The 26,858-nt window shown below is 37.8% G+C and overlaps 1 protein-coding gene across 6 annotated transcripts in view; it reads right to left on the reverse strand.

Moving 5' to 3' along the window:
- The window catches only part of NELL2 (neural EGFL like 2), a 362,958-nt gene that overhangs the window by 21,084 nt on the left and 315,016 nt on the right, over positions 1 to 26,858 (reverse strand). For all 6 annotated transcript variants that reach the window (XM_070621103.1, XM_008519672.2, XM_070621102.1 and 3 more), the window contains one exon: positions 1,965 to 2,105. In XM_070621103.1, coding sequence (XP_070477204.1) covers positions 1,965 to 2,105 — 141 coding nt within the window. The remainder of the gene's footprint in view (positions 1 to 1,964; positions 2,106 to 26,858) is intronic.

A 26,858-nucleotide genomic window follows, 5' to 3' on the forward strand; every position in this document is an offset into this window, starting at 1 on the left:
AAAAAGACTGTGGCTTTCATCTTGGGCACTTGCTGTCTCTTGGGTTGTTTACGCTAGGGGAAGTCAGCTCCCATGTCTTGAGGCAGCCCTGTGGAGTAGCTCTGGCCTTAAGGAAACAAGTCCTGCCAATAGCCACATGAGTGACCTTAAATAGATTCCCATTCCCCTCACTCTCACCCCCGACAAATCTTCAAGATGAGACCACAGCCCTGGCCAACAACTTGACTGCAACCTCATGAGAAACCTTGAACCAGAGGCATCCTGCTAGGCTGTGCACAGATAACTCATCCATGGAAACTGTGAGATAATTTTTGTTGTTTTCAGTTGCTAAGTTATGGGGGTAATTTGTTATGCATCGATAGATTACTAATAAAGCCTTCTTGAAATCTGTGGTCATAAATTTAAAAGATAGTGAGTGCAGTTACAAATGTAAAGGAAGATAGTCGGCAGAGGGACATGTTTTTTCTATTCACATTCTGATGCACAGAAAATGGTGTGCAAGGATACCAAGCAAAACCAGACACAGGCTACCCCTAGAGGAGAAGCGGGAAGAATGGGGAAAAGGAGGAGAGGAATGAAGATGCATTTTCAGCTTTGATCTATATATTTCTGTATGATTTGAGTTACTTATAATCTGCTTATATTCATTCATTATGTGTGTAACTTAAAAAACAATCTTAACAAAAAAGTAGTATGAAAGACTTCTTCCTCATAATATACTATAGAACACAGGCAAAATGGTTTATCAGAGAAGAGCGAATGCACACTGTCCCATCTGCCTCTTGGACTGCAGTCTGTTCCTGGCATTCTCTACAGGGCTGGAAGTATTCACTCTGGAACCTTCACAAGTGCAAGGTAAAGCCCTCAGACTACAGTTAAGTGGTTATTTGCAAAGGCCAGGTTTTAGCCCCTGGGAAGGCAACAGCATTCCCATTCGCATGTAAAAGTCCAGATGAATCCTCTGCTTGAGGTCCAGAGCTCTGCAGTTGCTGGCAAAGCATGCTGGGAGCCTTGGCATCTATCACCAACTCTGTTTCACTTTTCTCTGTGTGAAAACCTTTTGAGGCCCAAGGATAAAAGACGTCTTATCATTTGGGTGTCAAGTACTGTTAAGTTAGATTCTCCAAGGCGTTCACTGACTGTGTCATTTTAGCCGCATCATTCTCTCAGGCTGTTCCTCCATGAAGGTGTAAATACAAATGGAGAAAATAATGGTTTCTTGAGGTTTGTTTTGTTTTCCATCCCTGTGCCAAACTTCTGATGGCAAATCCTTTTAGCGCAGGTGGTTTCCCTGGCAATTGTTCACCGGGCCTGGCTTACTCTGCCTCTTTTTTAAAAATTGTGCCTCTTAATAGAAGGTATAGAGGAGCAGAGTTGTTTGTCAATTCACTGAAAATAATTCAAAATTAATCGTAAATAATTGAATATAATATAATTGAATTTTCCACTCCTATTTGATTGAAATCTTCCTTGAAGCAGGGACCATATCTTCCGAATGCAACATTCAGCATTCACTAAACATCTCTTCGTTTGCCAGGCAAGTGATACATTAGAAATAGCCCAGAGTATCAGGGATTGTACATATTACCCTGGGCCATATCATCATCATATTTCTTCTGTCCCCATTTTCCTTCTATCCTGTCTTACTCTGTTTTTCTCTAGTCATTTTGAGGTCAGATTTTTTCATGCTACTATGGGTTTATTGACTCTAAAACACACTTTAACATTTGCAAGTATCCATAGAGAATTGGTTTAGTGTCACAATTTTTAATTATCTAAAAATAATTAATAATCATAATTAGCATGCAAAAGTTAGATTTTAACGTTTCCAATCACTGTTGTATAAACACACGGCAAAAATCACCAATAACTTAAACATTAGATCAACGTCTACTGGCTACATCATACCGTATATTCCTCTAGCTCAAGAGGAGTTCTTAAACCCCAGGTCTCCTTCTACTGACCTTCACACGATTCTCCACTTGATGAAAACATCCCATTGTCATGGTAGCCATCTCTGCACTCACAGTGGTACCATCCAGGCAGGTTAATGCAGTTAGCACGGCTGTCACATTGAACAAAGCCATCAGAGCACTCATCAATGTCTGTTTGGCAAAGCAAACAAAAACGGGATGTTATGCAATTGCTGCTTTTCTTTCAAAGAAACTAAAATATTCTGTCGGGTGACTACTAAAACTTTTAGTGCCAGCAAATCCTTAAAACTAAGAAAATATAAAATCAAGAAAGTCTACTTGGTTGTTGAAAGCTATACGGAAAGAATGTAGCAGTATTAGTAAAAGGAGAAATGTCTAGATGGCTTCTCTGTTGCAAAGGTCATCCAACTGTAGAAAATGGAAAGAAACCATCTGTAATAGTCATTAGTGCTGCCCACCAAATATTTCCAGTTCTTCTTCCGGACACAAGCTAGGATTGCCACGAGACATCCTAAAGCCAGTTAGGGAGTGATTATCTGTGTTACTTAAAGGCAGAGTTTTTAAGATGCATTGTGTGATTCACATGTACACTTCCCCCATCACAACGACCAGCAATTTCCAGAGGCTCTAAACATCAGCCTGAGTTCCTGAGTGAGGATGATGTGGGGCACATTCCTCCTTTACTTGCGATGGACATATATTATGAGCAAGAAATCAACCTTTGTTGCTTTAAGTCACTGAGATTTTAGGGTATTTTATTACTTTCAGTATAACCTATTCAACTTGACGAATATATCATTCAATAGCATCCATGCAATAACATGCATCATATTTTTGAGAATATATACCATTTATGTCACTTTTTAATGGGTTTCACATATATTACCTTATTCATCCCTCAAAAGAGAAATCTTGCCATGTAGATAGCATATTGAACATATGAAAAAAATGAGGCAAAAGGAAATTATGGGATTTAACCAAGATCTGCTCCTTCATACAAGTAGGCATGGGCTGAAATTGGTAAATTGTCTAAACAAAGAGAGCTATACATCTTGAGTTTCATACATTGTCTCCAGAGGGTTATTGTTACTCCCCAACATTGTGACCCCTTTATTCTCCTTGTTCAGTCTTTTGAACGATGGGAACATACAACCCCAGCCAAGTCTCTTCCTTTGCTCCTAGAGGGACAAGTAATTCCTGGAGTTGCTTTACAAAGTGTCCCCTTCTTCTCATATACCTTCTGGGTTTCTGGGTGCCCTGGAGATGACTCAGATGCTGCTAAATGAGCTGATGGCATCGCACCATTGTAGCTGACAAAAAATATCTACATGCATCCCACTCCCATCTTGACAGCCCCATGCCATGACTGAAGACTCCACTTGCCATGGCAGTATAGTTCTTTCTTCTATGCCTCTGACGCCTGCATCATATTCCCTGCTGCAGTGACCAGGCACAGTGATGTCCCTCATGTTGAAGGTAAGGCCAGCTGCTTTTCAGAGTCCTTTACCCCCAGCCAGTCCACTCCAGTTCAGCAGACTCTCCTTTCTTCCTATTTCAGTCTCATCTAACTCTAAATTCTTGGAAGTATATATTTCTTTTGTTTTCTTTTTAAATTCCCTCTTTCCATATGTTCAATTTTGAGTGACAAATTTTTGAATAAATAATTTTTTTTTAAAAGAGAGAAATAAGGCACTCTTGATAAACCCAGAGTTCCTTCACTAAAACAAGGTACAAATCATTTTCTTAGATTAGGTAACAGGCCAGAAAATACATATTTTATATCACTGCAAAATTTTGACATTATTTTTGAACTACGAATGGTTTTGCCTCTGTGGTTCCTCCTCCGAAGAGTCCGTTCCTATTGTCAGGAATTGTTACTGTCAAAATAATTATTAGTGGCCAAATCAGCTAACCGTTGACTTTCTGACACATAGCTGATGTGGACTGCTTCCATTTACTAAAGGTCTCATACGTTTTATGGAACAGCCTATTTGTATTTCAGGGGCCTCCCTAACTGATGAACCTCCGATTATAAATGGGACTAAAATGCTATGCTCATTTCAGCTTTATGCAGTCTTTTCTTCTAAAGCAAATGATGCAGAAAATTGATTATGTCATTTCTTAAGTGCATGAACAAAAGAAAGCAGGTTGGAATTTAGCTTTAGAAGTGAGTTTATTGGAAGAAGGCCATGAGGGGGATGTTTAGAGTATCGCATTTTAGAAGAGTTTGATCATCGTCATTGGTGACTTGGAATAACTATTAATGGAACAGAGCCTTCTCCACTGAAGCAACTTTCACATCTACATTTAGCCTTTAAGTTAGCGCTTTTTTCTTGCCTGATCACAGCTGTAGGGTGAGCTCAGATCCTGTGACATAGAGATTTCAGTTCTCATTTCTTACTTCTTTTCTCTTGTCACTCTTTCTAATCACCAGGCCCACTCTTCTACTGCCTTGTCCCCTCTTCTCTTTATTTACATTACAGCAACCTTCCTTGATCTGTAAACATACTCATTAAAGTTTCACAGAAATGCTATACTCTATATTACTTAGTGTTGTGAAGACCAGGGATACGAACATACGCTGGCCATAATGTATTTTCATATACAGTTTGAACAATATTTTATTATTTCATTACTACTGCTAAGCAGTATTTTAGAGGATGGACATGCAAATATATGAACCAGTTATTAATTTACCATTCAATATTTACTGAATACCTGTTATGTTCCAAGTACAAAGTGCTGGGGAAACGAGTAATTGCTTCCCTCACTGGGTTTACTATGTATCTAAATCGTGTTTTAAGAAAATTAAATTTGTGAAAATCTAAATTTACAATCATATAGGACTGTGTTTTCCAACATGTTGTACATATGCCACCATTGGTATACTATTTAGGTGATAATAGGCAAATACTTCATTTTAATGCTTACATATTTATATTTCTGAATCATTTCCATTTAGAGCAAGTGATACTAATAGTACAGTAGTGAAATCATATTTAAATTTTAGAAATGAGAGGTATCACAGAAAGAATATTAAGTAAATATTGATATAAATGAGATATGACTATGATAAAAATTATGAAGGTGGTATACAAATGACTGAAGTTTTGAAAACACCAAGATACGGTATGGAGCAATTATTCACATTTCAGAAGCATTTGCTGAGTAATTTCTTAAGGTAAAATGCCTTAATTCATTTGAAATATGACTCGATGTATAAAATATGTAAGTATACAAATGTCATGGCTCAAATTATATACTTGCTACCATTTAGGATAGCGAAGAAGAACTAGCCAGGTAATATACATTGCTTCCTTTTACACTTTCATATTCCTGTCAGTTTAGATTTTTTTATGCAAACTTCCCTACTTTGGTGAAAGGAGAAAATGAAAGTGTACTTGAATTGCCAAGGTATGTGCTTCCCACCAAAAGGCATGCTTGTTTGGCTCATGGCTCCGACTGAAGCCAAAGCTAAAACAACCTCATCTGTAAGCTATTTGATGGTATCTATGTCCTTATCAGTAAATATTTAGTAAGTGAAGAACTGAAATATGATCCACAATTTAAAAATTAAGTATACTTTATCTATACATAACTGTAGGTATTACTATGAGCTATAAGATATAAATGCACACATATTGTGCACATTTTCAAATACGCACATACTGTGCTTTACATATGGTGAAATAGCAGAAACCAGTAAGAAAGAGAGTGAAAGAATTTATTTCTTGGGTACTTTTTTTAGGTCAGTTAAAACCAAACTTCACATTATCTAACTGAGTGAGATACACAGAGAACCCCAGACCGAGGGGAGAAAAATGTTATTTTATTCCACATGAGAAATACCAAGTTTGAACAAATTACTTTCCAAACGGAATAAAAGTACTCAAAAAGTTTAGCACAAGATGTATAGGCTGATATGATTTAGTCTTGATTATAAGGACTTTAATTTTGTACCCTGTAGGTATGTTATACAGAAAACTAAGAATAAATTTTATGAAAAACTATGATTTCATTACATATTCTGTCTTCGAAAAGAACTGGTCCCTAGTTCCTTAGGGACAATTAGAACTTTTTCAATAGCTACATTTAGAACAGTCAGCTAGTGATGATATTAAGATGCTGTCCCAAAGCACAGAGAATGTAAGATCCAAAAGAGATTTAGCCATCCAACAACAGTCACGAAGAGCAGCCAGACTCCAGGGATCAAACTCGACTTAGATAATAAAAGTGGAAGGCACTGTTGAGATTTTTCTAGAAAGCACATATATTTTGAGGCAATCATTAAAAACAAGCCAACAAGCAGAAAAGCAAGAAAGGAAAATGTATGAATAAAAAAAGCTCACACACGTCAGTGTCTTGTTTTCTTTGTCTCCCTCAGGTGGGGTGACACAACACTGGGTGCTTTCTACAATGTCACAGGCCACTGGCTGCAGAGGTAGCCGACTGAAGACGGCCTCTGCTAACAGCATTTAAAGGGTCACTTTAGGAAAACGACAAATTACTTCCTTGTAAAATTAAATGTAGTTATAAAATGAGACATCTGAGTGATAAACAACCTTTCTCATGCATAGTACCAGCTATTTCTATCATAACAACCTAACTACGAACAATAAAAAACATGCAAATGTCTAAAACCATCCATATCTAAAATAGACCCTACTCATTAGTTTAACCTGCTCCCTTTTAAGCTACTCTACACAAAAGAAAAGAAAATCCAATTATTTTTTAAACTGAGCACACTATTTTTAATGCTGTAGTCAAATAATGAGAGTACTGTCTCTCATACTGTTTAGCATTAATAAAAACCTTAGACTATTTATATCACTATCCTATGCACTGGTAGTTAAATTATATTGATAAACAGCAGGCAATTAAACATCTTCAAAACAATTAATCAACTCTTGATTACCCACATGTGGATTATTTGCTTTCTAGATTATCTGCAGCACTTTTTAATTTTAATCACAAGGTCACTTCCCTCTGTCTTTTGCTGAGCTTCTGGGGAGTCTGCTTTCAACACTCAGATGTGAGTGCTTCAAGGAATGCAAACTCATTTGAGCATTATACTGTTTGTAATAACTATACCAGATTTGGATCTAAAATACTGCCCAAAATTTCATAAGATGGCTGATTCTCACATGAACTTTTTAAAAATAAAATATGACAACATACGTAAATAAATTTTGAAAATCATAAAATCCTCTTTACAGGTTGGGTGATAATACTGCAGATTTAGTGAAAATTATTTTCATCACTTTATAGTTCATAATTAGGAAGGTAATGACTGCTCCTAAAAGAGTATAACATAATTTCATCATCATCTCGTTCAGCCCTCATAATCACCGCGTGAGATAGTCCTATCCCTATGTCATAGACTGTGGCCTGGTGGTTAATATTTGGCGCTCTCTCCACCATGGCCTGGGTTCATTTCCTGGTCAGGGAACCACACCTCCCATCTGTTGACTGTCACACTGTGGCGGCTGTGTGTTTGCGATGCTGAAAGCTATCCACTGGTATTTCAAACACCAGCAGGGTCACCCATGGTGGACAGGTTTCAGTGGAGCTTCCAGACTAAGACAGACTAGGAAGAAGGACCTGGCCACTCACTTCCAAAAAAAATTGGTCGTGAAAACCCTAGGAATAGCAGTGGAGCATTGTCTAATACAGTGTCAGAAGAAGAGAGGATGGTGCAAAAAAAAAAAAAAAAAATGGATGGGGTTCCGCTCTGCGGTGCACAGGGTCGCTAGGAGTCAGAACTGACTGGAAGGCACTAACAACAAATGTCATAGACGAAGAAGTGGTGAGAGCAAATATATTGCCCTAGGTCACACAATAGACCAGAACTCTTTTAACTCCAAGTCCAGTGCTCTTTCTCCTACTCTAAGGCTGCCTCTCAAGACCAACACTTGGCCAACCAGAAACAGCTTGTACTTTGATCTATGGAAGTGTGTATCTTAATGAGTGAATTCCAGCTCTTTGGCTTGTTAACTGTGTAATTTTGAATATTTTATTACACCTCTCTGAGTTTTGAACTAGAAATAATTCTCTCTGTTATCAGCCTGCTGTTAACTACTGCTGTTAACTATACAAGGCTCATAGGAGAAGTGGTACCTGGCTCATAATAGGCATTTAATATGTGTAAGTTCCACCTCTCTGAAATAATCTTTCAGAGTTTACAAAGTATGTTCACTTATGTCATTTGATTACTTGAAAGGGAGCAGAAGGAAATACAGTTTTACAAGTAGGGTTTAAGCCACAGAATGTCTTCTCTTTTGTGGACAATCAGGAGCCGCTGAACGATTACTAACAGTAGAGTGATATAATCTAAGATTTATAATCTAAGAGTGATGTAATCTAGACTTCAGGAAGAAGAGGGCAGCATCTACATGTTGGACAGATGGGACTGGGCAAGACTAGAGGCAGTCTTATGAGGCTGCTTTTCATCATCTAGGAAAAAGGTAACAAAGATTTTAATTAGGGGGAAAACAGTGGAAATAGGGATAAAGAGTATATTTTTCTCAAAGGCTTATCTTCAGTCAATGTACAAGGCCTTCTCATGTCCCTGTGTTGATGTCAGACCAGCCAAGTTCACAATCCACACGTCTGGGGACATATCATACAGAGAAAAAAAATCGAGACAACCTGATGTTTCTTGTGGTTCCTGGAGTCTTTTTATTTTATCCTTTCTTTTTTTTTCTTTAGAGTCTTTGCATGTGCTGTACCTATTGCCTAGAAAGTTCTCTCTTTCTCATCCCCTCACCCAGTTAGTTAAGTATTTCTCATCTGTGTTTCATATAAAAATTAATTTCCTCAGGGAAGGCTTCCTTGACTCCAAAGGCCATGTTAGACCTCCTAGTGTTCATTGTTTTCTTGTACTTTCCCCAACGTGGTCCTTGTATTTTGCCTTAATAGCAACTATCACAAGTTGTTGTGATTTTTTGTCTAAGCTTGTAAATATTACAGTAACTTAATGAGAATAACCAGTTCTGGAGAAAGCCTTCCCTATATTTTTCCTCCTTTTCAAAAGCACCTTGATTCTTTGAGCTTTTTGTCTACCAGTTTGCAAATTTCTCACTAAAACACAACAAAACATGGGGGAGGAGAAAGTCTGCATTGATGCCATAGATTGATTTTTGGAGAAGTGACATCTTTACATTATTGAATATTTAATCCATACACATGATATATTTCCTCTTTCTCTAATAATTTTTGTAGTTTTTATAGTCTTTGCAGTTATCTGAAAAGATGTGCGTATTTTGTCTGGATTTACTCCTAACTTTTTTTTTTACTTTTTTTTTTAAAAAAACAACTTTATTTTTTTTCCAGCTTTCCTGAGGTATAATTGGCAACTAAAATTGTAAGATCTTTAAAGTGTACAACATGATGATTTGATATATGCACACATTGTGAAAGGATTCCTTCCTTGAGTTAATTAACACATTCATCACCTCACATATTTCTTTTTTGTTCTTTTCTGGTGAGAACATTTAAGTTCTACTCTCTTAGCTAATTTCAATTATACAATACAGTGCTATCAACTATACTCACCATGTTATACCTTAGATCCTCGGACCTCAAACCAACTTTCCTGAGGTAAAATTTATATGTAAAACAATCACTAATAATTTCATGAGCTTGGACATGTGACCACTACCATAATTAAGATATAAAAGATTTCCTTTACTCCCTAAAGTTCCTTCATATCACAGTAGCTTGAAAATAATAATTTGTACCAATATTAATTTAATGCTTGTCATTTTGAGTAAGTTCCATATGGACAGTGACCATGCCTGTATTTTTTCTTAACATATCTCGAACACCTAGCAAAGAACTGAATACATGGTTTGAGATTCATAAACACTTGCTGAATAACTGAATGATCTATTTGTAATATCAAGTAAGTAAGAGGCAAGCTCACCATGCTACCTTAGGGTCCTTCTAGGTCAGAGAGGAATGCAGGCTGGGGAGTCAACTTGAAAGCACTCACTAAGATGCAATAATAAGATGGTAAGATGACACTTTCTCATCCTACTTCAAATATCTATGTCAAAAAATTAAGTACAATATTAAATAGAGTAGAATTGGTGAAGAAAATGCATCTATTATATATATATTTAAACAAAAAGAGCACATCAAGACTTCTGATTAAAGATGGGAAATTGAAAATATTTTAAAATCTATTCTTCCTCCCAATCTTATAAACATTATGTTAAAAGAACAAAGAAAAGTATAAAAAAAGACAAAAGTATACCACCACCAGCAGAGGAGAAAATTCAATAAATTTTTGCCTTTTCTTGTAAAAAAGAATATAAGTGAAGTGGTCGAGTCTGCACAAAGGAAGCCACAGCCTAGAATCTATATGTAGTAACGGGTGCTACAGCTGATGGGGGAGTAATCTGCCATGAGGACTTCTGAAGAGACCTGAAATACCATGTAAAGCCGATATGAGACATGGAGCTGAAGTAGCTGGGTTAATTAAAAGTCTTCCGATGGATAATCAAGCCGTCCACCTCCTCCCACCTTGAGCAGACTGCTGAAAGAAAGCAATTACCCCTAAAGCCAGAATGGATGGTTCTTCTGTAAAGAAAATAAATAAAATATCTGGAGGAAAGCAAGGCAACCAACAGAGGAGTTGTCCTCCATTGGAACAAAGTCCCCTGCATTGCAGTGTTTAGAGATGTCAAAGTGTAAAGAACTGGCTCCCTTTTAGTTCCCCTAATATAAGCCTGGCAGTCAACCAACCTCACCCTCATATCAAAGCTCGAAATCAGTTTTTCTATTTATTCACTCTAAATAGTAATGTGAAATCAAGGAACAACAAATACTTGAGAAAAGTCTATAACATCTAAGAGAACAGCCAAGATATACCATCAGGAAAACTGACCCTGAAGGAAAGAGAAATAAGTCACAGAACAGAACTTAAAATATTTCTTATTAATATCTTCAAATAGGTTGGAGGGAATATTTCATCCATAAGAAAAGGACACAGTGCTGTAAAAAAGGAAAATTCAGAGAATAAAGAGTTCTTAGAATATGACACAATATGGATAATATGATAGCTGAAAAAATAAGATACTTGGTAGATGAAAATTTTAAAAATGTAACATAAGGGGGGCTGGCCCTGTGGCTGAGTGGTTAAGTTTGCGCGCTCTGCTGCAGGCAGCCCAGTGTTTCGTTGGTTCGAATCCTGGGCGCAGACATGGCACTGCTCATCAAACCACACTGAGGCAGCATCCCACATGCCACAACTAGAAGGACCCACAACGAAGAATATACAACTATGTACCGGGGGGCTTAGGGGAGAAAAAATAAAATCTTTAAAAAAAATGTAATATAAGGCTTGGAAGATCAAGTAGAAGTAGTCTCTTCAAAAGTGTAAACATATAGAATATAGATGAAAAATATGATAGAAAAAAAGCAAAGGGCACCATCCCAAAAAGTTCAGCTTCTGATTAAAGCAAATTTCATACCATGAAAAGAGAAAAATCAATGAGAGGAAATATCTTTAAAAATAATAATAATTGAAGAACTTTTCACAGAGTGGTCTTCACATTAAATGGCCCTACCAAGGTCTCCAAATAATGAATAATGACATTCTAGCCAATACTTACTGATGGCTTGTTATGTTGCTGTCACTGTTCTTTGCAATTTACCTACATATACTCATTTAGTGCTGACCGCATTTCCATGAGGTAGGAAATAATATTACTCTCTCTGTTTTAAAGAGGAAAAAATGTAGACACTGAGAATTTAAATAATTTTTCCTAAGGTTATTGATGGGAGAAACTGGTATTTGAACCCACGCACTCTAGATACAGAGGTCAAATCCTTACCCCATATACAACACTGCGTCACAAATGAATGAAGCAAAGACCCACATCTAAACACACATTGTGAAATTTCACAATAAGTATGAAATACAAATCTTAATATCTTCCAGAAGGGAAATAACAGGTTACATATAAAGAGATGAGAATCAGCCTAGGATCATTTCTCTCACTTGCAGCACTGTGCGCTATAAGACAGTGAAGCAACGATTGTGACCCTAGAATTCTACACATAATTGTCAAATATCTATGAAAACAGAATAAAGATATTTTAAGACATAATTCCATAGAGAGTTTATATCCCATGCACTACTTTTTAAAAAGATTTTATTGATGATGTATCCAGTAAAATAAAGGAGTAAATCAAGACAGAGACCTTTCAGTAGTTCATTGCTCTCTCCTTAAAATACTCTTCTCACTCTGCAAGGAGATGCCACTTTCTTAGTTCTTCTCTTACACTGGCCTGTGTATCTTGACCTTCTTTGCAGATCTTATCTTCTCAATCTCTAAAAGTTCAAGTCCCCCAGGGATCTATTCTCAGCACTTTTCTTTCCTATCTACTAGCTTTTTAGTGATTTTTTTTTCCACTCCAGGGCTTTAAATACTTAAATGCCATCAATGTACTGAAAACTACCTGTAGTGGGTTGCATGGTGTTCCCCCAAAACTCACATCCACGTGGAACTCAGAATGTGACATTCTTTGGAAATAGGGTCTTTGCAGATATAACTGGGTAAGGATCTTAATATGAAATCATCCTGGATTTAGAATGGGCCCTAAATCCAATGACTGGTGTCCTTGTAAGAAGAGAAGACACAGAGAGACACAAAAAGAAAGTCAAAGTGAAGATGGAGGCAGAGATTAGAGTTACATAGCTACAAGCTAAAGAATGTCTGGGGCCATCAGAAGCTGGAAGAGGCGAGGAAGGATTCTTCCAAGAGCCTTCAGAGGGAGCACGGCCCTGATGACACCTTGATTTTGGATTTACAGCCTCCAGAACTGTAAGATAACAAATTCCTATTATTTTAAGCTTCCCAGTTTGTCGCACTTTGTTACAGCAGCCCTAGGAAAATAATACATTACCTCATTTACATTTTCATCCCAGGCGTCTCTCCTCTCATCCAGACCTGTATATGCAATTTCTCACTCAACAATTCCACTTGGATACCAAACTACTCCTTCTGAAGGCTTTCGCATTTCAGAAAATGGCAAGATCATCCAGTTTCTCAGGCAATAAATCTTAGATTTATTCTTAATTTCTCTCATACCCCTTATCAAATCTATCAGCAAATCCTATTGGCAATGTCTTCCAAATATGTCCAGAATCTAATCATCACTTCCAAGTGCCTGCATGCTTATCACTCCAGTCCATGTCACCATCATCTCCCACTTGAGTTAATATAACAGTCCATTCCAAATTCATAGCAGCCAGATGATCCTTTTAAAATAAATGTCAGATTGTGTCATACCTCTCCTCTGGTCCTAGCTCCCATTCAGGGAGGATTTCAGGAGGAAAGTATACTGGGAAAGAGCTGTAGGGGATATATGCTGTTATCGACCATTTTCTATTTGTAAGGCTGGGGACTACATTTCCCAGGAGCCCTTTCCCTGTACGGCACTGTGTTAAGAGGTTAATAATGATATTTTAACTCCTGAGATTTGCTAGAGAGAAGGATGACAGAAGCCATTATTCCTGGGAAGTCATGGCCATCAGTGTCAGTGGTTCCTATGAGCTCTGGCTTCTTCGCCAGTTCTGGTGTGTCAGTTTGGAGTGATCAGTGAATGTTTCTCAAATCCTCGCAGCAGCCTTGCAGGGCTTCACTCCCCCAAACCCTCCGCCATCTGTGTAAACCCTAACTTCTAGATAAAACTCCTTGTTCCCATAATACTTGTAAGGGCTCCATTTTCCTGATTGAACGCAGACTGACACAGAAGTCTATAGACCAGAAGATATGATAGACAGTGTATTTTAAATAATAAATTATGTAGTGCAAAAGAAAAATGATTGTCAATTAGAAACTTCAGGAAAAAATGAGAACAAAATAAAATGTGTTAAAGAAATACTATATATATGTTTAAAGATACTACTAACATATAGATACATTATATATATACTATTTACATATAAATAGTCATATATATTATATAACTATAGTATTATATATACTATTTATATGTAAATATAAATATATTTTAATATAAATATTATATTTATGTGTAAATAGTGCATATAATACTGTACAATATATATACTAAGAAATTCTCTCTCTCTCTATATATAGTTGTTTCTCTAGTAAACAACATTTACATGGTTACAATGATGTAAACACTATGGATTTTCAAGTTTTAGACCCAATCGATAATGAGAACATGGGATATTTCATTGTGGTTACTGAACAGAACTTATCAACCTTCAAATTGTAAAAAGAAAGAAGAGAGAAGTGGAAAGATGGAACATTGGGGAGAAAGCAGAAGATAGAGGTTGGGAGATGGAGGTGACAAGCAGAACCAATATCTTTATCTTGCATATTGGGGAATCAAGAAAAGCTATCTATAGTAGATAAAACAAGAAATGAAGGTGAAAATACATATTGCTGAAGGTCAAAAAGGTAACCTACATTAGAATAAAGGGAATATGGAAGGGTGGTGGAATAAGGGAGGTAAATCCTCATCAGTCATAGCAAGAAGTCTACTAATAATGTCTAAAATTGACCAGTTAAACAAAGCATAGGATAAATGTACCAGAACAATTAAAAGTGGACCCTCCTAGCATCTTGTCTCAACTGGAGTTTCATTAGAGAATTAAGCCCTAACGCCCTAAGCCATCCTGTGCAAGTCACGACCTAACTTCTCTCCTGTATATCTGGTATAGTCCTACTCATGTACCATCGTTGGGAGATGTGAGAAAGTAGTCTCTCAGGTTGTTTTCTGATTTTGTAGTTCAGAGGAGGAACTCCTTTTAAGAAAGGCTGCTAGGAAGTGAGCAGGAAGTGAGTCAGGGGACTATCGTTTTTCACTCTAACTTCTATGTTGTTCGATACTTTTTAACCATGTGTCTATTTTCCTTCACACACATAAAAATATTTTTAAACAACATTCAGAAGCTTCATTTTAGAAATGTTGAGTATAACGACATAGCAATTCTGCTAGTAGTGATGTTTAGATGAAAAGAAAAATGAGACAGGAGTTCTGGAAAAAGATATCAGGACTGGAGACATGAGGAGAACATAATCAGAAGCGATACTACAAGATGCTACTAAAATTGGAACTCGTTGGATGAAACTATTAAAGTTGAGATTATAAAGAGACAAGAAAGAACCGAGGGCAGTCCCTGGGGAAAAATGAAGGAGGCAGAAAAGAAAGAGGAACTGTAGGAGGAATTGTTCGTTAGCAGCGAGGTGGGAAGATCACAAGTCTAACCGCAGGAACCCAGGGATAAGAAGTGTCAAGGGAGTTGAAAGAGCTGGCAACAATGCTAAGGAGCATTTCCAACTGCCTCTTGATTCCTATTTAAGAAAAAATACTTCTGGTTTCACATAGAATTGAAACTCCCTCTGATGTATGAGCAACAAGTTGAATAAAGCATTTAATAAAATGGAATTCTGGAAACTCCTTAAAACTTAAAAATTGTCGTGGCTTCCTTGTATACCTTGTAAAAGGGATAGAATATCTCTTTTGTGCACGATATGAGACTTAGAATATGTGTACTCATTCATTCACTTAACAGGTACATATCAAATATTTATCATATAAAAAGCACATGGTAGACATCATGGGGATATACTTCAGAGCTCATAGTCTAATAAAAAAGATACAGCATTAGCATAAATAACTCAGATACAAGGTAGATATCATGAGGCCTGTAGGAATAGTACAGATGAAGAAATATGTGAATTCAAGAAAAAGGTAAGACCTCACTCTGAAATTCTGATCAATGAAAACTAGGCCACTGGACTAAAACACAGCTGAGTGGAAACTTCCAGATTTATTCCTGCAAATACTAGCAAATTACTTAAAACATTTATTCACTTATTGCATTGTAATCAAGTACATGCTTTTAAGATTGGCATGCTGTTTTGGTATATTAGACGATATTATAGTTAGACTCCCAAGATAATAGGACTGCGAAGCATCTGCTAGCTCACAATAATAAGCAGACTGCTCTCAATCAGGGTGAAAACAGGAAAGTTTTAATTTCTATGCTTCCCTGAGCCACTTTCTAATAGTAAGGATTAGGCTGCCTACTTGATCTACCTCAAGATTATTTCCAGAAGGAAAAGAAAGAAGCTGATTTTCTCTGACTATCCAGCAGGAATAAGAGGACTAGAGTGTCTTTGTGTAATAATTTACTGCCAGCTTCCTAATTATTAATATAGCACTACAAAAGGCTTTATGCATTTTGATGAGCTCACTTACTGGTTACTCAGGGAAATGAGTTTTGAATGGCATGCCAGGAATGGTAAGATGACAGTCAAAATAGCTATTCTGTATTTATTTGCAAACTAACTGACAAACTTATATCACAAGAAATACTGCTTTGGGCGAAATGAGCTCAGTGATGCCAATAAAGAGAGAAGTGGAAGCCTACGGTTTCCATGTATCTGAACGAGAAGTTGTCGGCTAGATCTGTGAGTGGGTTCTAACCACGAAATGGACTGATGGATGGCTTCTACCTGCTTTGAGCAAGTGTCAGATCTCTGACAGACTATCTACTTTCAGACCATTTTATTATAACAACTGCTTCCATCTCTGCTGAAACACCCATTTACTTGATACAGGTTTTTCAACCAGTAATAAAACATGGCAACTCTCCCACGTAGATAATTGAAGGGAAAAAATACCAAAAAGAAAGCAATTGACCGAACCAATAACTCCTTCCAATTACAATTAAGTGAAACAGCGATGGGTTTCTTAAAGGCCACTTTGCTCTTTTATGGTGCTCTAAAACCTGTTTACCACACACACTGATGGCAACCGTTTGGCCTGTCAATATGAGGTCACTTAATCAAACTTTTTCCAGACTAATTATATTTTTTGTTCACTTTCACAACGTGTTTCTTCAGGATCAATCAGATCAGTTGTACAATCCAATTTTATCACTAAGGCAACACCAGATGAGAGATCAAGGTGTCTCCAGTCCTGAGTGTCTCATCTGATAGGCTTGGCTTAATTCTGCACTTGGGTAATGTACTTGTATTTTAAAAAGAAAAAAAAATCTTTATCCACATTTTTATGATTATCTAATATAATGAAGGGAGCAGAGAGGGAAAGTAACTGACTGTTTTTGGCTGCTAAGTGCCAGGTATTTGATCTATCTTTTGGATCTAGTTTCCATTACACCATTATTTATACACACACATCCCTCTTTTTTTTTTTTTTTTTTTGTAATTTACATAGTGATAGGAGAAACGATATGAACGGACTCAAAAGAAAAACAATGTTGGGCCACGCCCCGTGGCTGACAGGTTAAAGTTCTGCATGCTTCACTACTGCGGCCCGGTTTTGCAGGTTTGGACCCTGGGCTGGAACCTGCTCCACTCACTGGGCACACTGTGGCTGTGTCCCACATACCAAAAAAATAGAGGAAGATTGGCACAGATGCTAGCTGAGGGCGAATCTTCCTCAAGCAAAAAAAAGAGGAAGATTGGCAATGGATGTTAGCTCAAGGCAAATCTTCCTAAGCAAAAAAAAAAAAAAGAAAGAAAGAAAGAAAGAAAGAAAGAAAAACAATCTCTACATTAACAGAGCTCACACAAGCTACTTGCAGTTTTCTGTGGCAGCACATGTTTCCCAGGAATTCATCCTGCTGCTGCTCAGAGGCAGGTCCCAATGTTGTAAAGAGTCTTGAGAAGAAGTTTGCCCTTCTAGTACCTTCGGTGCATTCAGCAACAACATGAAGCATTTGACAGTCTGGTTTTATCTATGCTATTTTGTTATTAAGCTGCTAGAGCAAAGGAAATGATCTAAATCATTTTACAGTACAGTGATGAGGGAGTGATTAAATAAATTATGGCACATGCATAAAATGGAATGCTATACAGCTCATTAAAATGTTTTTGCAAATTATTAGTGACATGGAAAAACTCATGATAAATGTCACATAAAAAAAGCAAGATCGAAATCATGAATAAAATGTTATTCCAGGATGTAAACCTGCATTTCACTCATGAATAAGATAGCAGTTATCTCTAATGGGTAATATTATAGATTATTTTTATTTTCTGTACTTCATTTTATAAATCTTGTAAAATTGAATATACATTGCTTTTATAATTTAAAAAGATTTACATAAAAGATGCAGAGTTTAAGGATAAGACCAGAATGGATTAGAAGACTAGCTCATATGCACCCCTCATGTAAATTAACGGTCAAGGCCATCTAGTCTCATTTCCCACTGCACCCGTCCATAGATGCTGTGCTCCGAGACTCCTACGGCCCCTCCCCTTCCCGGCATGTGAACTGAACTCTCCTGCCTCCACACTTTTGCCTACAAGGCTCTTTCTGGAATACACATTCCCTTACTTTGACTAATCAAAACCATATTTGCAAGGTTCTTCCCAGGTCTTACTTATCCAGGATGCCATTCCAAATTCTCTGGGTTTTAGTCCTCCTGCTGCACTTGCTGTTGAAATTAGCACAGTTGGCTGAGTGCCTGTTTGTCTTTATTCCCCTCAGCTTGAGATACAGCTGACATATAACATTGTGTAAGTGTAAGGTGTACACCTCTTGATTTGGTACACTTATATATTGAAAAATGATAACCACCATAGCTAGCTGACATCTTTTTCATGTCACATAATTACCATTTCTTTTTTGTTGTGAGAACATTTAAGATCTACTGTCTTAGAAACTTTCAAGTATATAAGACAGCATTGTTAATTATAGTCAAAACACTGTTAATTAGAACCCTAGTACATATTTGTCTTATAACTGGAAGTTTGTACCCTTTGACCAACATCTCTCTATTTCCCCCACCCCCTGCCCCGGTATCCACCATTCTGTTCTCTGTTTGTATGAGTCTGACTTTTTTAGATTCCACTTATAAGTGATATCATACAGTATTTGCCTTTATCTGACTTATTTCACTTAGTATAATGCCTTCAAGGTTCATCCATGTCCAAATGGCAGGACTTCATTATCATGGCTAAATAAATATAAATAACATGTATACACACACACTACAAATCTTCTTTATCTATTCATCCATTGCCAAACACTTAGGTTGTTTCCAAATGTGAACCCTCAGAGGACCTGAATCTTATATTATTCATCTTTGAGTCCCTCTGTTTCTAGGACACAATCTGGTGTACAGTGGGCCTCAGTAAATATCTGTTGAACTGGGATGAATTCATCCTCAACAGACAGGACTGAGTCATGAGTGGGAGGCATCTGGATTCACATATGAGTGTTTCAAACCAACTGAAAGAGCATTAACGAAATGAACTTATTTAAGCAATTGTATTTCTTCAAAGGAAATAATTCTGTAGTAGATTTAACAACATAACTTAAGTGTTGGTCTTTTAAACTTTGGCCCACAGTAACTAGTATAAAACAAAGAGGACCTTTGGAATTTAAAATCAAAGAGGAAACACCAGGAAGCAGACCTAAAAGATTAAGTGACCTAATTTTTTTGGTTGTTTAAAAAAAATGGTATATACTGATAGCCATCATTTTATTTTCAATTAACTAATACTCTCTTTCAGAACTGCAGTAATAATAACTGCTTCAAATTTAAAATTGAGACTTTAAACTAAACTGTAAATATTAAATTTGTCCCACCTTTTAACTGGAACTATTTCAAATATAATGTATAAAAGTAGCTGTAATGCACAACTACAAAAGCAAGCACTCTCTACTTTTAATTTCCTATGACAAATGATCAAAAAATAGAAAAATCTTCTGTTAAATCACCTTTATTTATGCCCTAGGGGCATGTTCTCCCTAAACTATGGAGCTAGCCTCTGTAATTCTTTCCACTATAATATCTCTCATGATGGAGAACACAAGAAATTCACTTAACAAGGAAAGTGAAATTTATTAGACAGCAGTGAAAATTAATTGATGAATTCTACCTTAGAATCTGTAAATTTTTCTACTCACATTTTTAATCTCTTGTTACTTTGAAGAAAATAGAGTCATAGTACCTACCAATAAGATAAACTCCTGGAAAGAATAAAAATAGTTATAGAATGCTAGTTGTGCCAGATTGCTAACAGTTCACAGAAATCTATCTCTTCTTCGTCCTTCGCACACGGCTAGACTATCTGAGTTTCGGCCAATGGAATATGAGCAGCCAAGGGTTTTAAGAAGCAGGTGTACCTCTCTGACTCTTTTTCTTCTTCTTCTGCTGGCTGGATATGTTAACAAGGGCCCAGGGAGTGAGGAAAGTGGAATGAGGGGAAGCAAAAGAGAGGAGTTTGAGTCCCTAAACTTTCTGCCGATCAGAAACACTTTGGACAGTTGCATGAGAAATAAACTTCTAATGTAAGGAAGTCATAATGCATTTTGGCTCTGTTTGTTATTGCTGCTAACATTCCTCTAACTAATTCAATACATACCCTATATAAAGTATCTGAAATTTGTATCTTTCAAGGACACATGCACAGGAAATCCAAGTATCATTTGTTGTGTGCCCTGCTTTCTCATTTCTTCCCCCTTGAACATGGTGTTATTTTTTCTAGGAGCATATGTAATACACATAAGCCTTGTAAGTCCACATTTATATTAATTAATTTATTCATTCGTGCAACCAATTTGACTGAGAACTTGCTATTTAGGAGACCTTGGGGATACAGGAGTGAAGAGAATACGGGACCTGACTTTGAGCAGCTCATAATGTAGGAAGAAAGATAGATCTGTGTAGCAGGCGTATAGCCTGATGCATTAACATGTGTGCTTCCAGTTTACTTCTCTTTTCCACTTCTCTATGAATAGCCTTCTTCTCTCGTAAGCGCCTTCTCTCCCTCCTCCACTACCCAATCCAAGCTCACACAGAGAAAATTAAGCCTCCTGCTTTGTAAATAGCAGCAAGGACTGGAAAATTCAAAGAGATAGCCCTAGATGGACAGACAGATTGGCCAAAGGTGTTTGGAAAAACAGGGAAAGGTTTGATGAGGAGATGATGCCAAGTCTGGGGAAGGATCCAGAGGACCATCTGAGGATAGCAGAGACAGGACCTATTGCCCAACTTGGAACGGAGAAGCCCACCATGACTGTATTAAAATCACCAGGTAAAAAGAAGCAAACAAAAGCAAAAGTTTTGATTACTTAGAAGACAAAGCACCCTCCTATAACAGTGCCTACTAGAGTCCCTTCAAAGAAAGTGAAATTATCCTGGACACACAAATGCAGGGAAACACAGGCCATCCATGGAAGCACCTCAAAGTACACTCTGAGGAGACTGACCCCAGAAAATGACCAGTCTGGTTGCTAATAATCAGAGGTTCACAGGGCAGAACCTTGGGATACTTCTGCTAATCCAGTGTCTGGGGTGAAGTCTAGAATGCAAATTACGCAATTTTTAAAAGATTACTCTTAGATACTTAACAACAATTATCTAGGTAATTTGCTCACTGCATGTAATTTGATAACATTTTCAGATACAAAAAACATGAATTTTTCCAAAAGATTAATGTCACCAAAGGGTTATTTGGTAATTTTGACTTGCTTTCTCATGTCTCTTCATCCTTTAATGTTATGAAATAGATGAATGATGCCCCTCAACGCTGGTCCTTTTTAAAGATAACCCTAAAATTAAAGTCCTACATTCATCTCCCAGAAGCGTTTCTAAGTCTTAAAAGTACTAAAAGCCTCTACATATTTTCTTCAAAATAATTACTTTTTTTCTGACTGACTGACTCAAACTTTCTCTCCACTCAGATTGACTGTGCTTTTAAATTTCAGACAAACTTCACTGACAGGGTCTCTTACAATGAAGATAATGATTCTAAAATTTTACATGTGATTATTGCCTTTTACTGGTTAAAAAAAAAAGACTTCTACCAATAGTTATTATTATTTCTACCAGCTCTCTTCATATGATATAGAATTCTCCGCAAGGAAGGAATTCACAAAATAATTTTTGGTACATGATGTTAAGACTATATGAAAACATGGAAAAAGAATGAAAATGAACCAGTTACTTATGCTTACATTTTGAGGAAACTATCCTCAAATCCCCATATTAATAATAGTGCTCTTTTTCTCAATATCTTAAAGTTATTGCTGTGACTTTCAAATTTTATTTTGTCATAGGCCAAGGATCCCAAATGTGCCATAAAATATGACCTGTAATTTGGGATTCTCATCGCTGAGCTTTCATTTGGTCAGCTTCTATTATCTACTCTATTTATCTCTCTATTTCAATAGGGCCATGGAGAGTTGGTTAAAGGTGAACCTTTCCTACAAATGAGTCTCTTCACCTCTATATCCCAGGTTGATTCATGACCTAATATAACCTTTCACCTTAGGAGGGCAGATTTCTAAGAGAATAGCTGCTAGTTTTAGACCGCTTTTTGGCTTAATACCAACAGCCAGGTAACCCTATTAAATTCACTCACGAATTTCTACCTCAGCAAATCTATAAAATGTTCTTCCTTCTCCTCAAAATAAAAAATTTTCTTAAAAAAATGAAGAAGCATCAAAACAATCATTAATGTAAATAGGTATAATGCAAAAGATAAAAATAGCAAACGTATAGTGATTCACACACTGCAAAAGCTTCACATAAGTAGCCTATTATAGAAAGAAAATCATAAGTAAGACTGTGGAGGACACGAAGTGGACATTGTGAGAATAAGAGGGTTTAAGTGTTCCAAACGAATGAGAAAGCTGACTTCCCATACATATACCATTCTACACACTCACACACTATTCTGCACACACAAACATACACACAGCTGTTTTCTTCTAGAACCTAATGCATGTGCATCTTGGCTAATTTACATATGCCAGCGCCATCCAAATATGACTTAGCCATGTGCAAAATATTTTATGGCTTAATTAGGCTCTAACATGGCAAAGTACTAACACAACAGGACAGACTTCAGATTGCGGATACCATGTACTATGTATAGGAAACTGCCTTCTTCAGGGTGGACTCCAAATTTAAGGTACAAAATAATGAAACATTCTGATGGTAGAAATTTTAGAAGAATTGTACATTTGAAAATTTTGCATGGGTGCCATCTTGCTCACAGGTGGCAGATGCAGAAATTGAGCCATGTTAAGGTATGAGGTATGTTAAGGCATCTATCTGCCTCTCTAACCAGCCGGGATGCCCTGCCAACTAATAATAAAGAGCAGAGCGGGAATAAATCAAATACAGAACACCGAAACTATGTAGTCGTACTGTAGGATTTCATTTACAGAAAATTCTAGGAAATGCAAAGTTAGATATAGTGACAGAAAGCAAATCAGCGGCTGCCTGGGGTGGGGGATAACAAAGGAGCGTTAGAAAACTTTTGGTGGGGATTGATATGCTCACTATTCTGGTTATGGTGATGGCCTTATAGGCATACTATATATCGAAACTTATCAAACTTCACACTTTAAATATGCACGGTTTAGTGTATGTCAATTTTAACTCAATAAAGCTATTAAAATATGCAATAAAAAGTAATATGTGTCCTCAGCTTGATGCACGTATACAACTCAATGGTTAGAAGTTGATTTTCAATCATTTACTGGCATGTAACTTTCAACAACTAAACAACTTCCAAGTGCTCAAGTTAACTTAGAAAAGAAGCCAGTGGGCCAGCCCTGGTGGTCTAGTGGTTAAGTTCAGCATGCTCTTCTTCGGTGGCCCAGGTTCAGTTCCCAGGTGCAAACTTATACTGCTCTGTTAGCAGCCATGATGTGCTGGTGGCCCACATACTAAAAAACAGAGGAAGCAGGGCATGGATGTTAGCTCAGGGTGAATCTTCCTCAGCAAAAGAAAGAAAGAAAGAAAAGGAACCAAAATTAGCTACAGAAAATAGAAAATCAGTTCTAGAAACGGGGTTGGGGGGTGGGGAATTCAAGAGGCCGAGTTGATGTAAAGGGAGACTATGTGTGTTTGGGAAATCAAGTATAGGAGCCATTAGAAAATGGAGTTCATTAACAGAAACACAGTATTTTAGGCTCACATTAAGAAACATAAATTTTGCAGACACAAAGGTTCGGGAACACAGGCTGGAAAGCCTCCATTTCAGAATAAGGAAACCGTGTGACGGGGAAGGAGCACTACGACTCTTGAATACTAACTGACCTCAGCGGGTCAGTCTCCCTGGCAGCTCTTCCCACAGGGTGCTGAAAGCAAAGATAACTGCCTGGGGTCTAAGGCAGCCAAGGAGAGCTGGGTGGGGTTCAGGGAGAGGGTTGGTGGGCAGCAGGCTGCGCAACCTGTTTGGAAATCAATGAACCTAGTTGTGGAAAGCAGACTCTTCAAAGGCTAGAAGGTCAGGCCAGTTTGAGATGGAATCTTTCTTCCCTCTGAATACTCACACTTACGGGTCCATCTATGTCTCCTAACAGAACTTGCTTTATAGCTATTTTGGTGCGTGTCTTACGACCAGTAATCCTCTATTTGAGCTCATATTCCTCGAGTGGAGAGCATTTCCTATGAATCTTTGATCCCTGCTATTACTGACAATAAAAACCGAATGAAGAAATAAAATTGTTGGTAGGCTTTCCTAAAGCTCATTAGCGCTGTTTCCCAGATGACACCATCAGCTACTTCAAAGGCTCTCTGCTACAAACAGAATCAGCTGCCTAGTTCACCGAAGTGAAGAGTGGACATCAGAATCCCAGAATTGAATCACAGTAACCTTTTACCCCATGATAAATCTCGGACTCGCTTTACTAAAAGTTGCGGAGGCCGGTGTGACTGCAGATCAAGAAATCTGAACTCAATCCTCCATTCAGGGAGCTCCTTGGGCTTGCCTGCTGTGTGATTCAACTTGACTAAGTTGCTGAGCATTTCATCTAAGTAGGAGACAAATCCAACAGCAAACCTGCCGGGGGATGGATACCATAATATTTATCTTTCATTGTCCACTTCTCTTATTTTATCAGTGGGGGATTGATTGAAGAGAGGATGTCTAGACACCAGGCAGTGGGGATCTGGTGAGGCTAAGCTGTTAAGGCTCACAGGATTTAGGTACACACATACTCATGGTGCATGCTGCCTTCAGGTCCACTCTGTTGAGCACAGCAGTTTGAAAGCACCAGTCTGCATTACTGATAAGTTACCAAAATAGGCTCTTGAGCTTCTTTGGCCTCCATACTACACAGAAGGGGAAGGTGCACAGTCTCTCTAATTTGATGACACTAATCCAGCACAGCTGGTATGACACAAGCAGGAATAAGGTCTCTGCAGTTCCCTTTAGGGCTTTTCTCTCTAATTCAATCAGACAAATATTATTAGAATCTAATAAGTTCCAAACACCATGTTGGGCACTGTGGATTCAGCAACAAATGAGCTAGTCCCCATTCCAGAAAAGTGGGTGCTTACCCAGAGGGCTGGTCTGAAAGCTGAACCAGGACAGAAGGATGGGCAGAGCTTTCCCTTGGGGGTGGGAGCCGGTGAGACCAAGATCTGTGCGAAACATGTAGGGATGAAACAAACATGAAACCTGGCAGGCAGTATGACCAGGTCATCAGTCCAAAGTGGTTAGGAATGGGGGAGAAGCCAGATATAAGAGTTACAACTGAGGAGGCAGAGGAAGTGGGAATCAACCTGGAGGAATTCTTCTATCTAGAGAAACAGTTTTATTTTTTTAACATGGAACGTGTATAGTTTATTTCAAAGTTTATATAGCACAGAGACATGAAGAAACAGACACTTTTATAGCAAGCTGGGGCCTCCTCCAGGGATGTGAGGGGATTTGGTGAGAGCACTAATCCAGCTGAGATCAAGCTTTCTAAAAGCCAGTTTGGGGGTACAAACTGGTTACCAAATTAGAAATGAATTTGCAAGGGTTACAATAGAAGTCTATGCTCTGCAAAAAAGGCTAGGCAAGTCAAGTGACTTCTAAACTAACTAGAAAGACAAGTGGGTAAAGGTATTCCAAACAGAGGAATAGCCTATGTATTGATGGGGCAGGATGACAAAGATCAGAGAAGATTGAGTGAGTCAGTGTGGCAGGTGCATATTTCTGTGAGGGGAAGGGGTGACATAAGGCTGAAGATACAGGTTAGGGCCAGATGGTGAAGGGACTTGTTTACTGGAGCTGAAGTTTTAGATATTATCCCGAAAGCAATATGGAGACAAAGGAGTTGTTGAGTATAGGGTGTTCACCCATGAATTGTCTCTTGAAGTTCCCCCAGCATGCTGATGACTGCAAGAAGCAGATAAATGAGCTCTCACAGACCTTCGCTCACTCTCCTAGGAAACGCTGTGGTTGTAGCTTTGAATCTGGGCTCTCCACTCTCTGCTTCGGAGAGTTTACCCCTTGACAGTCGTCCCTCTTTGCCTAACCCCTTTTGGAGTACAGATTATTTACTGAACTCTGACCTGGTACTTCCTCAAGGGGCCACTGCTCCCACCAATTGACAAAACAGTATGGCAAAACAAAAACATAAAATACCAGTATTGTTGGTCTGGTGCTAGCCTCTGAAAAGCTGTTAATCAAGGGTAGAGACAGGGCAGTAACTTAGCCAGATCTGTTTGGAGGTAGATTAGAAGGGGAGGATGATAGGAAGAAAGCTAAATTAGAGGAAGGAAGACCACTTGGAACATTAGAGAAAATGATGGTAGCAATTAGAGAGGATTGAGGCAGAAATCCTGAAGAGGTAGAATCTACAAGACTTGGTGACTATAACCACATGTTGAGGGTAAGGGGGAGACAGCAATGGAAGATCACTTTGGCCCATGTTGAGCTGTTAGTGCTTATGAGACACCCAGGCAAAGATGTCTAGTTGGCCACTGAAAACACAGATCTGTAATTCAAGAGAGTTTGGATTCAAGGAATATTTTAAGATAACAAAGGCTGAGGAAATGGGACCCTAAAAAGACTGATGATACCAAATACAGAATGGATAACTGAACTTTAATCCAGTTTCACCATTTCTGGGTGCATGAAAAACAGTCCATAAAACAAATGATTTTATTCC

The sequence above is a fragment of the Equus przewalskii genome, chromosome 5 (genome assembly GCF_037783145.1).
Source record: "Equus przewalskii isolate Varuska chromosome 5, EquPr2, whole genome shotgun sequence".
NCBI lineage: Eukaryota > Metazoa > Chordata > Mammalia > Perissodactyla > Equidae > Equus > Equus przewalskii.